General features: G+C 40.8%; 1 protein-coding gene across 5 annotated transcripts in view; it reads right to left on the bottom strand.

Annotated features, from left to right (window-relative positions):
• BRMS1L (BRMS1 like transcriptional repressor) overlaps window positions 1-11,603 on the bottom strand; it is a 45,753-nt gene extending 34,150 nt beyond the window's left edge. For 2 of the 5 annotated variants that reach the window (XM_054530040.2, XM_002824687.3), the window contains exons 1-4: window positions 11,260-11,603; window positions 6,394-6,484; window positions 4,790-4,917; window positions 2,984-3,063 (exon numbers count right to left, since the gene is read on the bottom strand). In XM_054530040.2, coding sequence (XP_054386015.1) covers window positions 2,984-3,063; window positions 4,790-4,917; window positions 6,394-6,484; window positions 11,260-11,401 — 441 coding nt within the window. In that variant the 5' untranslated portion in view covers window positions 11,402-11,603. Of the gene's footprint in view, window positions 1-2,983; window positions 3,064-4,789; window positions 4,918-6,393; window positions 6,485-6,827; window positions 6,931-7,978; window positions 8,092-11,259 lie in introns of all 5 variants that reach the window. The other 3 variants (XM_054530038.2, XM_054530039.2, XM_054530041.2) reach the window with 3 other exon arrangements.
• Window positions 11,604-14,313: the final 2,710 nt, after the last annotated feature.

The following is a 14,313-nucleotide window of genomic DNA, read 5'->3' as shown; positions in this document are numbered from 1 at the left end:
AGAACTTGAAGTATAATTGTTTTAAAAAGTAATTTTTTTTAATTAAAATTGGGGCCAGACATGGTGGCTCAAGCCTGTAATCCCAGCATTTTAGGCCAAGGCAAGCAGATCACCTGAAGTCAGGAGTTCGAGAGCAGCTTGGCCAACATGGTGAAACCTCGTCTCTACTAAAAATACAAAAAAAAAATTACCCAGGCATGGTGGCACATGCCTAGTCCCAGCTGCTTGGGAAGCTGAGGCAGGAGAATCACTTGAACTCAGGAGGCAGAGGATGCAGTGAGCCAGGATCACACCACTGCACTCCAGCCTGGACAACTGAGTAAGAACTTGTCTCAAAAAAAAAAAAAAAAAAAAGAAGAAAAACAGCAAAGTAAGAGTATCAAGTCACAGAGTTATCAAGACTTACTAGACTAAAAGCAATAGAAAAAGATACTGTGGTACTGGTGCAGAAATAGCCAGACAGAACAAATGAAACATATGGAACAAATGAAAAAGGTTATTAACAGACCAGCTCATATATGGGCATTTGATATAAAAAAGAGAGAAAATTGCTGAGTTGTGGGGAAACAAGGGTGTATGTAATAAATAGTGTTGACATTACCTATCCACATACACAAAAAAATAAAATTAGAACCATACTTTTTCTTTTTTTTTTTGAGCCGGAGTTTTGCTCTTGTTGCCCAGGCTGGAGTGCAATGGCACAATCTCAGCTCACTGCAACCCCTCCCTCCTGGGTTCAAGCGATTCCCTTGTCTCAGACTCCCAAGTACCTGGGATTACAGGCGCATGCCACCAAGCCCAGCTAATTTTTGTATTTTTAGTAGAAACAGGGTTTCATCATATTGGTCAGGCTGGTCTTGAACTCCCGACAGAGAGCCAAATCATGAGTGAACTCCCATTTACAATTGCTACAAAGAGATTAAAATACCTAGGAATACAACTTACAAGGGATATGAAGGACCTCTTCAAGGAGAACTACAAACCACTGCTCAAGGAAATAAGAGAGGACACAAACAAATGGAAAAACATTCCATGCTCATGGATAGGAAGAATCGATATCATGAAAATGGCCATCAGGTGATCTGCCCACCTCGGCCTCCTAAAGTGCTGGGATTACAGGCATGAGCCACCACACCCGGCCTAGAACCATACTTTATACCATACACAAAAACTAATTAAAGGTAGTTTTGCAATCTAAATATTGAAAGCAAAATTTCAACTTTTAAAGGAAAATACATCTTTTTACCTCAAAATAGGAAGACACAAAAAGCACATCCTTGGCTCACACCTGTAATCTCAACACTTCGGGAGGCCAATGCAGGAGGACTGCTTGAGCCCAGGAGTCTGAGACCAGCCTGGGCAACATAGTGGAACCCCTTCTCTACAAAAAATTTTAAAAATTAGCTGGGTGTGATGGCATGCATCTGTAGTCCCAGCTACTCAGGAGGCTGAGGCAGGAGGATGGCTTGAGACCAGGGGAGTAGAGGCTGCAGTGAGCCATGATCATGCCACTGCACTCCAGCCTGGGTGACAGAGTGACACCCTGTCTCAAAACAAAAGAAAACAAAACACATCCCATAAATAAAAAGATAATAAATTCAACAACATTAAAATGTAAAATTTCTTTGCAGCAAGTCATCAGAAAGAGTGAAAACATCGTACCACCTGGGCAAAAAGATTTGCAAAGCATACAACCAGCAAAGCATTTATAGCCAGAATATATAAAGAACTTATATAGTCAATGAGGAAAAGATTAAAAGCCAACACAAAGGCAAGAAATACAAATAGGCACTTCTTAGGAAAAAATATCCAAGCAGCTAGTAAACACCAAAAAGATAATCAATCTCAGTTGTAATTATGAAAATGAAACAATGAGCTCTATCATTTTTATACCTAACTACTCTTAGTTTACGGCACATTAAAGTGACAGAAGAATCGTTATAGAACTTGTCCTCTTATTTCTACCTGTATATCTATAATCTTGTCTAGATTTGATAAAAAGTTATCAGCAAAATGGGCACTATGGGGTTTTTTTGTTTGTTGTTGTTGTAGTTGTTATTTCTTAGACAGGGTGACACTCTGTTACCCAGGCTGCAGAGCAGTGGCACAATCACAGCTCACTGCAGCCTCAACCTCCCAAGGTCAAGCAATCCCCTCACCTCAGCCTCCTGAGTAGCTAGGACTACAGCCACCTGCCACCATGCCCAGCTAATTTTTCTATTTTTTGTAGAGGTGGGGGTCTCACTATGTTGCCCAGACTGGTCTTGACTTTCTGAGCTCAAGCAATCCTCTCGCCTCAGCCTCCTAAACTCTTGGGATTACAGGTGTGAGCCACCATGCCTGGTGGGCACTATGTTTTTTAAATGCTATAAATATTTTAACCCATTTATGCCTAGTATTCCATTACTGGAATGTTAAGCTTGTGGGAGTTATTTATATCCTACTGCTCAAGGTCATCACCAAGATCTGATTTTTCACACACACAAAAAAACTACAACCTTCAGCATAAATGGGTTAAATGCAAAATAAACAGAACATACAGAAAAATATACCTATTTTTTCCCCATAAATAGAGAATTCTGCCCTAAGATGTGGAAATAGGTCTAGACAGACAGAAACTAATTCTATAGCCCAACATCCTAACTGCACCATTGAGTGTATATTTTGTAAATCTAATCCACATTATACTAATTATACTACTATTTTCAGTAATGCCAGGTGACATAATCATTGCAAAGTCTTTTTAAAGTAACAGCTGCAAAACTTCTAAAATTATCTCAGTTTTTTTCTATGGTCCTTTCTTTGTGTCCTATCTCCAATACAGCTTCCAATGCAACTCTATTCTTTTTTTTTTAATCACACACAAATGATGAGCTAAAGTACTATTTAATTTTGTTTTACTTAGTTTACTTTTTTAACTACTACACTCAGAAAAGGCTTGAAGAGATGAAATTAGCTTAAAAGTTATGCAAAATGACAGTACCTCACAATGCTGGCGAGAAGCTTGAATTTCACATTCATATTTGTTCTTTACAGATTCTAAGCAGAGCTCTCTATAGATTCCTGCAACCAAACACAATTACTCTGATTATGTTAGCAATGAGGAGTTCCATTATCACTTCCCTACAGGAATTCTGTCCTCACTGTATTTAATAAGATGAATCAAGAAAAAATTGAAAAGTGAGTCTAACTTTGTCTTTAAAGACTAAAAATAAAAAAGCTCACTTAAAATATATATCCAAAAAGATTAGAAATTATAAGAGCTAGAAAGAAACTGTACTGCTAGTTTTTGTTCTTAATCTGTTCTTCTAAAGATTACTCCTAAATGTTTGACATAGAATGATCAAAATGAAAATAAAACTCTTTTCCTGTGAAAAACAATCTCTCAAGTTTCTCAAAATAGAAGCGGAGATAATAAACTCTGGTGTCATCAATCACATATACTCAGAGTAACAGCTAGATACTATACCCCACCAAAACCACTTTTTTTTTTTAACTATTATTTTCAATCCAAAGCTTCCACGAGAAGTAAATGTATATAAACTGATATAACAAAATCAATTATGTCTGGAGTGCTCCTGACAGGACTTTATCTAGAGGATGGATACCCAAGATAGTTTAACTTAGACCCTAACAGGACAATAGTATAAAATAGGTAACATGGCCATGCAAATACGTCACTACAAAAATGGCACGCAAAGAGCTCTGGATATGTATTCTAAGCTTTATGCCATAGTTGGCCCTAGAAATGTAATTATCTCTGTTTGTATAGTAAAGGCAAGAGACAGATATCTGGAACTACGTCATCAGCAACACATTCACACACACTACTCTGCAAAATCAAAATATAAAAGAGGCCAGAGTAGAAAAGTAAATAATCGACTCAAGTAATATTTCCTGATCATCCATGTAACCTAAAAGAACAAAGAAAATTAGGGATATTTTTACTTCTAAGGGTATGTTAAGTCAATATGTAAAGACAGCAGTGAAGAGTATCATATCATCTACATAATATTAAGCACTCAAAAACAAAATCTGGTTAAAGGATGGTTTAGTAAAAAGAACTTATTATCAACAATGCCTTAGGTATTATCTAACAGGTACATAAAGGTCAATTAGTGCCACATAAGAGAAAAACAACCAGCATCTCCACTAATTAAAGTTTAGTTTTTGACTATGAAAAATCATATATATCCCTTGATTATGAGTGCTAGGACATGATACTGAGCCTGGATCCCATTTACAAACATAAGACTGAAATGTAACCATACAAATATAGTGCATCTTTGTTTATTTGTAGCCACAAATGAGTAACCAAACTTATCAAAGTAAAAAAGGAAAATTAAATTATCTAGTTCAAGGCAAGTTTCCTGTTCTACAATATCCTGATCAAACATTTTTTAAATTTTTTATAAATTAAAAAAAATCCTATCACTTTTACATATAAAAAAATGCCAAGAGCACTTTATCTAATAGGGAATTAAAGTGTGATAGTAACAGTCTCTCTTAATGAAAGTATCATGGTTTCCAGTTGTTTCACCACATGTGGAACTATCTTCTCAACAACACTGTAAGCAACTTGAGGGCTTTTTTTTTTTAATCCCCCACAGCAGCAGAGCAAAGCAAGAGGTATTTAATAAATACAATAACTGTGGGCTAACTAAAATATTCTGGTCGATGTAAATATGCTTGTAATCCCATCAACATAAAACACTTCCTTGATAAACACCTTTTAAAGCTATTGAAGAGTTTACATTCTATATATGGAAAAGATTCTTCACTTTCCTACCTGCTACCTTTGTACGAATTTGCATATTTTCCTGTAAAGTTGCCAGCGGTTCCAAGTATTCTGGTGCTTTTCCAGCTATGACTTCTTGTAGTTTTGCATCCACCTGACTTAATCGTTCTTTATAAAGTCTTAACAAAGCAAAAATTAATATGTTAATTTAAAAATCTCAACAAAGGTTAACAATTTGCCATTTCTATACATTATTTGTTCCCAATATCATTTATATTCTAATAATCTATCAAATGTATTTTTGCCTTCATCTCAAGCAGAGAACTCAGTTACATTATTTGACTTCATGCACATAATCACAAAACAGATATCTATCACTCTTTAATGGTCAATTCCCAATACAAAAAATAAAATTGAAATAACTACTTTTTGGCACTATTAATGTTTGTTTTTGTTTTAACCACAGAACAATAAAACCAATTCTAAGAGAAAAGGTCATTTAAACACTGAGTTTAAAAGAAACAAAGAAATCATTTTGAATAGACATTACCAGTTGTCAAAATAAATAATTGCTTGGCTTCTCTCTACCTTTCCTGAAAAGGAGTCAGTATTACTGTATTCAGCCTACTTAATTTTTTTTTTTTTTTAAGACTGAGTCTCGCTCCGTCACCCAGGCTGGAGTGCAGTGGCGCGATCTCGCTCACTTCAAGCTCCGCCTCCTGGGTTCACGCCATTCTCCTGCCTCAGCCTCCCAAGTAGCTGGGACTACAGGTGCCTGGCTAATTTTTTTTTTTTTTTTTTGTATTTTTTAGTAGAGACGGGGTTTCACCGTGTTAGCCAGGATGGTCTCGATCTCCTGACCACGTGATCTACCCGCCTCAGCCTCCCAAAATGCTGGGATTACAGGCATGAGCCACCGCGCCCGGCCCAGCCTACTTAATTTTTTAAAAGAACAAAGAGGAAGTAGACTAATGAAGGTAAAACCAATGTTTTTATGACCTGACATACTGTTTGTCTCAACTACAAATGAAGAAGCCATAACAAAATTAGTTGCTCAATGAACAAGAAACTCAAAAATGGGGCAGGAGGTCCCTGTTACTCCTATTTATAAGGCCACTTACAAATATTCTAATTTGCCAGCTGTCACACCAATACCTTTAGACTATGATACAACTCAGTGTTTATTTTGGCAATAATCCTGCAGGACAGAACTAATTTTTTTTTTTTTTAAGACAGTGTCTTACTCTGTCGCCCAGGCTGCAGTGCAATGGCACGAGCACAGCTCACTGCAGCCTTGACCTCCTGGGCTCAATCCATCCACCTGCCTTAACCTCAAAAGTAGCTGGGACCACAGGCACGTACCACCACGTCCAGCTAATTTTTAAATATTTTATGGAGACAAGGTCTTCCGATGTTGCCCAGGCTGGTCTCCAACTCCTGGGATCAAGCCCACAAAAAACCCCTGCCTCCAAACCCTCAGTTTAGTTAATGAGGTCTTTAGTAGGCAAACAATAGTTGAAGCCTCTTTCAAACTGGTCAGTCCCATAAAATACAAAAGGGAAAACAGCTGAGACTGAATCTAGTTGCTCTTGTGCTACTATACAAGTGACAAGGTTGAGATTCAGTGACAATGGCCTTCTAAAGTCACTACTTACTGATCTTTGAGATCGGTAAACTGTTTTTCAAGATTGGACATTTCATCCAAACATTCCATTCTTCTTCTTTCACAGTCTTCATCATCCATTTCTGTTAATAAAAAGGCAAATATAAAAGATAAACTTAATTTTCAAATTTATCTGAACATCTCAAATATATCTGAACTTAATTCAAATAGGAAGAAAAACTGTAATATGAAGAGAAGACCTATATTAAGCCTTAAAAGAAAATAAACAACATTTATCAAAAATAATAATTTCTGCTGGGCGTGGTGGCTCATGCCTCTAATTCCAGCAGTTTGGAAGGCCAAGGCAGGAGGACAGATTGAGCCCAGGAGTTCGAGATCCGCCTGGGCAACATAGGAAGACCCCATCTCTACAAAATATAAAAATATTAGTTGGGCACAGTACCATGAGCCTGTAGTCTCACCTACCAGGAGGCTGAGGCAGGAGGATCGCATGAGCCCAGGAGCTGGAGGCTGCAGTAAGCCATGATTGTGACACTGCACTCCACCCTGAGTGACAGAGCGACCTAGTCTAAAAAAAAAAAAAAATCTACTATAGATTTAATCTAAAATACAGATGAGCATATAAAACTATACTGGTCTCTAGACCCTCTTACTTTTATTCATTTTTAAATCACTTTAAAGGACTGACTATAAGCTATGACTATAAAGTAATTAGCCCACTTTTGGTTTGTTTTCCACTAACTCACCAGAATGTAGCACCAAAATGATTGTGTCCTTTAAAGGCTAACATTGCTCAAAAACATTTTTGGGATTCTTCTTTCAGAACTGCTCGCATGGCTGATTTGCCTGTCACATAAAAAAAGAAAAGTGGCTGGGCGTGGTGGCTCATGCCTGTAATCCCAGCACTTTGGGAGGCTGAGGCTGGAGGATTGCTTGAGCTCAAGAGTTCAAGACCAGCCTGGGCAACATGGTGAAACCCCATCTCTACTAAAAATACAAAAATTAGCCAGACATAGTGGTGGATGCCTGTAGTCCCAACTACTCGAGAGACTGAAGTGGGAGGATCATTTGAGCTTGAGAGGCAGAGGTTGCAGTGAGCCAAGATTGCACCAGCCTGGACAACAGAGACCCTGTCTCAAAAATAAAGGAAAGAAAAGTAAAAGAAAGGCCAGGCACGGTGGCTCACGCCTGTAATCCCAGCACTTTGGGAGGCCAAGGCAGGCAGATCACCTGAGGTCAGGAGTTCGAGACCAGCCTGACCAACATGGAGAAACCCCGTCTCTACTAAAAATACAAAATTAGCTGCGCGTGGTGGCACTCGCCTGTAATCCCAGCTGCTTAGGAGGTTGAGGCAGGAGAATCGCTTGAACCCAGGAGGTGGAGGTTGTGGTGAGCCAAGATCGTGCCATTGCACTCTAGCTTGGGCAACAACAGCGAAACTCCATCTCAAAAAAAGAAAAAGAAAAAAGAAAACTAATCTTCTTATGTTTACCACAGGCTCTCCTGGTCTGCCATTCCTACGTTCCCTTGTTCCGTCTCCCCATATTACTATCAGTGAGAAAGAGGCAAATGAGGAGGAAAATACAAACATTTTAAGGAAAGCAACTGTTAATTACCAGGTCTGTCCTATAGTCCACATTTTCTATGTTCACATCACATATATTCATTCATCAAAATAACTGAAGCACAAAATGATCTGCATCTTGATCTTCATCAAATAAAAGTCAAACTATGAGAAAGAGTTAAATCATGTTCAATTATTTTTATATAACAAGGAAGGCTATGCCTCATTTTTTTCTAATTTTCTAAAATAGATTAAAAATATTTCTGGCTTTTGATTGCTTACTTCTTGGCTACTTAAAACTTGGTCCTTCAAGATGACTCACTATCCAAGTTCTCTGGATAGTAGAGGCTTTTCTATAGCCTTAGAATTTGCTCAGTACCAACATTTGAGAAGAAAACACTGTGAAAGTTTAACATGAAAGACATATGGTAGAACAGAGATGCTTTAACAGAAGCAAACTGCAAAATTTATTTAAACAATTTCTTTGCACTTAAAATTTTGACTTGCAGTTCAAATTATTATCACATTCTTCAAAAATTAAGTTGTCCATTATTTTTTGGGATGGAATTTTTAAAAGTTAAAAATCACAACAGTCAACATAAAAATTATAGGGGGAGAATTTTAACAAATAGAATTTTATGAGATCCTTGTTCCTATCATAAATGCAAGAACATCTGAAGACAAAATACTTTATAGATCTAAGAAACATATTCACAAACAGGCCAGGTATGGTGGCTCACACCTGTAATCCCAGCACTTTGGGAGGCAGAGGCGGATGGATCACTTGAAGTCAGGAGTTCAAGACCAGCCTGGCCAACGTGGCAAAACCCCATCTCTACTAAAAACACAAAAATTACCCAGGTGTGATGGAGGATGCCTGTAATCCCAGCTACTCAGGAGGCTGAGGCTGGAGAATCACTTTAACCCAGGAGGCAGAGGTTGCAACAAGCCAAGATCGTGCCACTGCACTCCAGCCTGGGTGACAGAGCAAGACTGTCTCAAAAAAAAAGAAAAAAAAAAAAAAGAAATATATTCCCATACAGTCTAGATGTTCTCCTTTCTCTATATTCCCCGCTTTTGAAATCTCACCTACTTTCGTGGCAAGGCAGATGACTTACAAATTATTCTCCCCTTCCCGTATCAGGCAGGTTCCAATGTCACATTTCCATTTGTCAGTTAGGCAATCTTAAACATACTGCCATCACTCCAAAGGAACACGTCGGCCAGGCACGGTGGCTCACACCTGTAATCCTAACACTTAGGGAGGCCAAGGCAGGCAGATCACCTGAGGTCAGGAGTTCAAGACCATCCTGGCCAACACGGTGAAACACAAAAATTACCTGAGCGTGGTGGCGCATGCCTGTAATCCTAGCTACTCGGGAGGCTGAGGCAGGAGAATTGCTTGAACCCCGGAGGCGGAGGTTGCAGTGAGCTGAGGTCACCCCACTGCACTCCAGCCTGGGTGCCAAGAGCAAAACTCCTTCTCGAAATAAAAAATAAAAAAAAAAAGGATGGGAACGGTAGCTCATGCCTGCTGTAATCTCAGCACACTGGGAGACTGAGGTGGGTGGATCACGAGGTCAGGAGTTCGAGACCAGCCTGGCCAACATGGAGAAACCCTGTCTCTACTAAAAATACAAAAAATTAGCTTGGTGTGGTGGCACCCGCCTGTAATCACAGCTACTCAGGAGGCTAAGGCAGGAGAATTGCTTGAACCCAGGAGGCAGAGGTTGCAGTGAGCCAAGATCACGCCATTGCACTCCAGCCTGGGTAACAGAGCGAGACTCCATCTCAAAGAGAGAAAAAAAAAAAAGCAACATGTCTGAAATACTCTTTTCTTTCAGCTTCATCTCAGATCTTTCACTTTTCTATTTCTGTTGATGCTACCACCACTCTCCTTGTATCTTGGTTTTTCTCTTACCTTCAATCCTAAACTTGCATTCATCAATCCTGTTTTGTGCTTTCTTTGAAATCACTCACATCTATACTTTCCTGTTCCTTTCTGAGCTCAACTCCTTCTCCCAAGGTTTTCATGCTCTTTTGAATAAGCCCTAAACTCTGGCCCTTGTACTTTTTCTTACATCCCTCTCCCTATAGGGATACCCACCACCCCAACCCAAATTCTACTCATTCTTCAAGATAATTAAGGTAATCCCACCTTCTTCAGCTAGGCTTTGTGACCACCCAATATTGAAATGATTTCCTCTGCCTCTGAATTCCTACAGCAACATTTAGTTAAGCATTCATTTGGCAATTTAATCAAGTGGTGACGTATGATAGCTTTTTAAGTGAGCCCAGATAATAACTATTTATCCCTCATATTGAGTACTGTCCAGTGCTGCACAAAGAAGTCACTCATAAATATTTTTGGATGGCTGATTTATTGATTGAAATTATATCCTTCCATGGAGATTTGCTTTGCAAGGGAAACATGAAAAGAGGGCATCTGGATGATACTAGGCTGTCATCAACCTATCATCAATGCTTCCTTTACATGACCAAAATCAGGCCAAGACAAAGAAGTCAGTCTCATCTCCATCATTTGAATCGAAAGAAAACAATCCCGGTAATCACAAATCCCATTTCACTTTAAAATAACCATTCCTTAAAGTTTGCAAAATTTATTTGTGGTGTTAATCTGCCCTCCTTCTCCCCCACCCAAAATAATTTAAAACAGCCCAAAGTTAGAAAAAATTGAAGGGAAGAAAAGACTTGGAGAATTTTCAACGCTGCCAAAACTCAGCCAATTTATAAGCATATGAAGATCCAAAATGAGCCCGAATGTTGGTCCCTTCCTTTCAGTCTTGCAAACTTCAGGGAGCTACTGAACGGGACCGCTCTCAAGTTAGCCTCCCGAAAAGACACTGATGTAAAAGTGCTGACCGGCAAGTTGACTTGCAAACTGAGGTTAATTACTAAGCCGACCCTCTGTCCCGGCAACCCACTCGCGCTAAGTGAGGGTTGCAAAGGTGAAAATAGGGAAAGAGGTCGGTGGGCTGGGGAAAGGAGGCATTTCCAGTTTGTCTGCTGCGGGAAGTTCTCCGCCTGGGCTGGTCGCTCCAGAGCACCACCGGGGACAGGACCGCGCCGCGTTCGGGAGCTGGACAAGCCCAGGCCCGCCCCGCCCCGCCCCGCCCCGCGGCCGGGACCCATCAGGAGCCAGACAGCGCCCAGCGACCGGTCCGGGTGCAGCCCAGGGCCCAGAGCCAGTCTCCGCCCCTTCCCTCTGTCCCCGCCCCGCTTTCCCAGCAGGACGCAGCCGCCTGGCGTGTGGAGAGCGGCCTGTCGCGCGCTGGGCGCGGGGACTCAGGGTCCCAGCAGTGGGTCGCGTACCTGAGCTATCTCCATCCTCAGAGACCGACGAGCTCTCAGTGTCCTCGTCCTCGGAGCTGCTCCCCTCATTTTCGGCGTAGTCCACCTCCATCTCATCGTGATGGTTGGTCTCCTTCTTATCCCCTCGGGAATGGACTGGCATTTTCCAGCCGCGCCGTCGCTTTCCACTACCGGCGCCCAGCCCGGCCACCGCCGCTTCAATGAAGGGCGCGCGGAACGCCCGGACCCACCCAGCCGCCGAGCTTGCTCGCCCCCTTGGCTCCTCCCCGCCCCCGGCCCTGGCCTCACAACCTAACCCGCAGGCTCTGCGATAGGAGCTCTGCCATTGGCGGAGGCCGGCCACCGAGCCAGAGGGCGGGGCTTGCCCTGCTCTGGTACGATTGGTTGCCCGCAATTACGACGCGGCCTTCCGATGCTTGCCGGGAGTTGTAGTTCGTAGGGCTCAGACCTGCAGGGGCTGCACGCTTCCATGCCTCGGCAGCCCTGATCACTTCTTCCTTCTGGACTTCAAGTCCCACAAGGCACGAAAGCTGACCCTCTGGATTGCAGTTTATAAACTAAACAGAAACAGATTGTGCGAATTTAGTCTGTATTTATTTATTTCCCGCCAAGTGATAGTTTGACCTGCCTGACCATCAGAGATGTTACTGTTAGATGTGAAAATATCTTGCCTAAAAGGATCTTTGCCTGTTCATTGAGCCTGGGGAACTGGAGAACCGTCTCTTTTACTAAGCACCTTTATTACCTACCACTAATAAACTGTTTTATTTAATTATTAACTATAGACGATAACTTGCACTTTCTATGTTGTGCAAAAATCTTTAAATTATTCTTGAAACTTTTACAATTAATACAGAAGGTAAGGAAGTTTTATCTTGGCATTTTCAATCTAGTATTTTTTGCATTTATTTTTTACCAAATGCAGTCGGAAAATGCCATCAGTCCTGATTTAACTTTAGTTTTCAATGAAAAATACATACTTAATGAGATGTACTTTCTCAAAAAAAAGGGTACATAGACAAGGAAGACTCAATAGGTATCATAACTCATTAAGTGACCATTTATCCTCTGTATCAGGTATCTTGGTAAGCTCTTTACATGGGTTTAGTGAGTTTAATTCTCAATTTAATAGCCCTGAGTTAGGTGCCATTGTTATTCCCATTTTACAGATAAGGAAACTTCATTTGCAGACCAATCTTAAAACTATATTTTACCCCTTATAACGACAGGGTTTCTTCTTCTTGAAGTGGCAATTTGCTATTGAAAGATAGTACAGGCCAGCAGGGTGGCTAACACCTGTAGTCCCCACACTTTAGGAGGCCGAGGCGAGTGGATCACTTGAGGTCAGGAGTTCAAGACCAGCCTGGCCAATATGGTGAAACCCAGTCTCCAGAGGCTGAGGTGAGAGAATCGCTTGAACTTGGGAGGTCAAGATTGCAGTGAGCAGACATTGCACCACTGCACTCCAGCCTGGGTGACAGAGTGAGACCCTGTCTCCTGTCTTAAAGAGAAAAAAAAAAGTTCATAGAATATTGTGGATTGTATAGCATTGCATTCTCAAAGACAAGGTCCAAAGATATGCAGTTAAATTTGCAATTTTATTTAATTATCTATTTATTTAGAGACAGGATCTTTTTCTATCACCCAAGCTGGAGTGCAATAGCAACCTCAAACTTCTGAGCACTAGCGATCATCTCGCCTCAGCCTTCCAAATACCTGAGACCACAGGCACATGCCACCATGCCCAGCTAATATTTTCATTTTTTTTAGTGGCAGGGTCTAGCCCAGGCTGGTCTCGAACTCTAGTCTCAAGCAATCTGTCCGCCTCAGCCTCCCAAAAGCACTGAGATTCCCAGGTGTGAGCCACCACTGTACCCGACCTAGATTTGTAATTTAATGACAGAAAACCTTTTAAGTGCTACCCATCTCTTACGGAGTAAAATACAAAATAAGGGATGTGTATTATATTTAGTGTCAGCCTACTTCTCCCTTTCTCATTTTACAGTATTGTCCAAAATTGAACTCCTTATAGTTTCTAAACACACAAGCTGTTTCCCATTTCAGTGTCTTTGCCCATTCTGTTCCCTTTACAACCCTGTTCCTCTCCTTTTCTTTTTCAAAGCCACTTTTTAGACAACACATATCACCGTCAGCACCTCTACCATTCAGGGCACTCCTGTTCCTTCAGCTGACTGCTGTATTTTGAAATTTGCAAGTTTATACTTGTTCCTATCACAATATATTGTAAATTGTTTAGCAAATGTATCTCACCTATTGGATTGTGAGTTCCTTGAGAGCAGAGGTTGTCTTAAGCTGAAATGCAAATACAAAGGCACGCAGTAGTCAGGCAGGTCAAGTTAAAAGATGTAAGCTTTACATGAGTGGTACGGATTAAAGGGGGCAGCTGCATTTGGCCCCAGCCAATTGTTACTACCTGAGAATTTTGGCCTACCGACGTCAGACCTTCTGATTTCAAAGAGAAACCGGAAATTCGGATCTCTATGTGAAATATCTAGAACTATAAACATTATCTCAAGTGATGTTTTTTGTTTTGTTTTGTTTGTGTTCTTTAAACTTCAGATCAAACAAAAACAGCTGTGGGTAAAATTCCTGGCCTCTAAATATCAGCAGCTATCAGAGTGTGTGCTAAATCGTAACAATTAGATTTCTGGTCGCTCAACGTGCCAAGTGTGTTATGTGCTTTAAGTACATTAATTCGCTGAATCCTCATAACAATCCTATGAAGTCGATACTATTATGCCCTCCATTTTACAGATGAAAAAACCGAGGCACAGAGCAGTTAGAGTACTTGGCCAAAGTCACATAGCTACTATGTAACAGATCTAAGATTTGAACTTGGGTAGTCTGACATAAAAATCTGTGTGCAACCACTGGCATACAGTGCGCCTCTAGTGGTTGCTTTGTTTCTGCTGTTCCAGGAAAAACAGGAAAGGTGGAAAGGAGGAGGCATGGGTTCTAGCCTTGTTCTCCTAGTAACCAACTGATAAAGTTTGGCAAACCACATAATCTCTGATCCGTTGTAAAATAAGAAGT

This window comes from Pongo abelii, chromosome 15, assembly GCF_028885655.2.
Source record: "Pongo abelii isolate AG06213 chromosome 15, NHGRI_mPonAbe1-v2.0_pri, whole genome shotgun sequence".
In the NCBI taxonomy this organism is placed as follows: domain Eukaryota; kingdom Metazoa; phylum Chordata; class Mammalia; order Primates; family Hominidae; genus Pongo; species Pongo abelii.
Note: the sequence above shows the minus strand (reverse complement) of the source record. Positions and strands in the feature narration are given on the sequence as shown.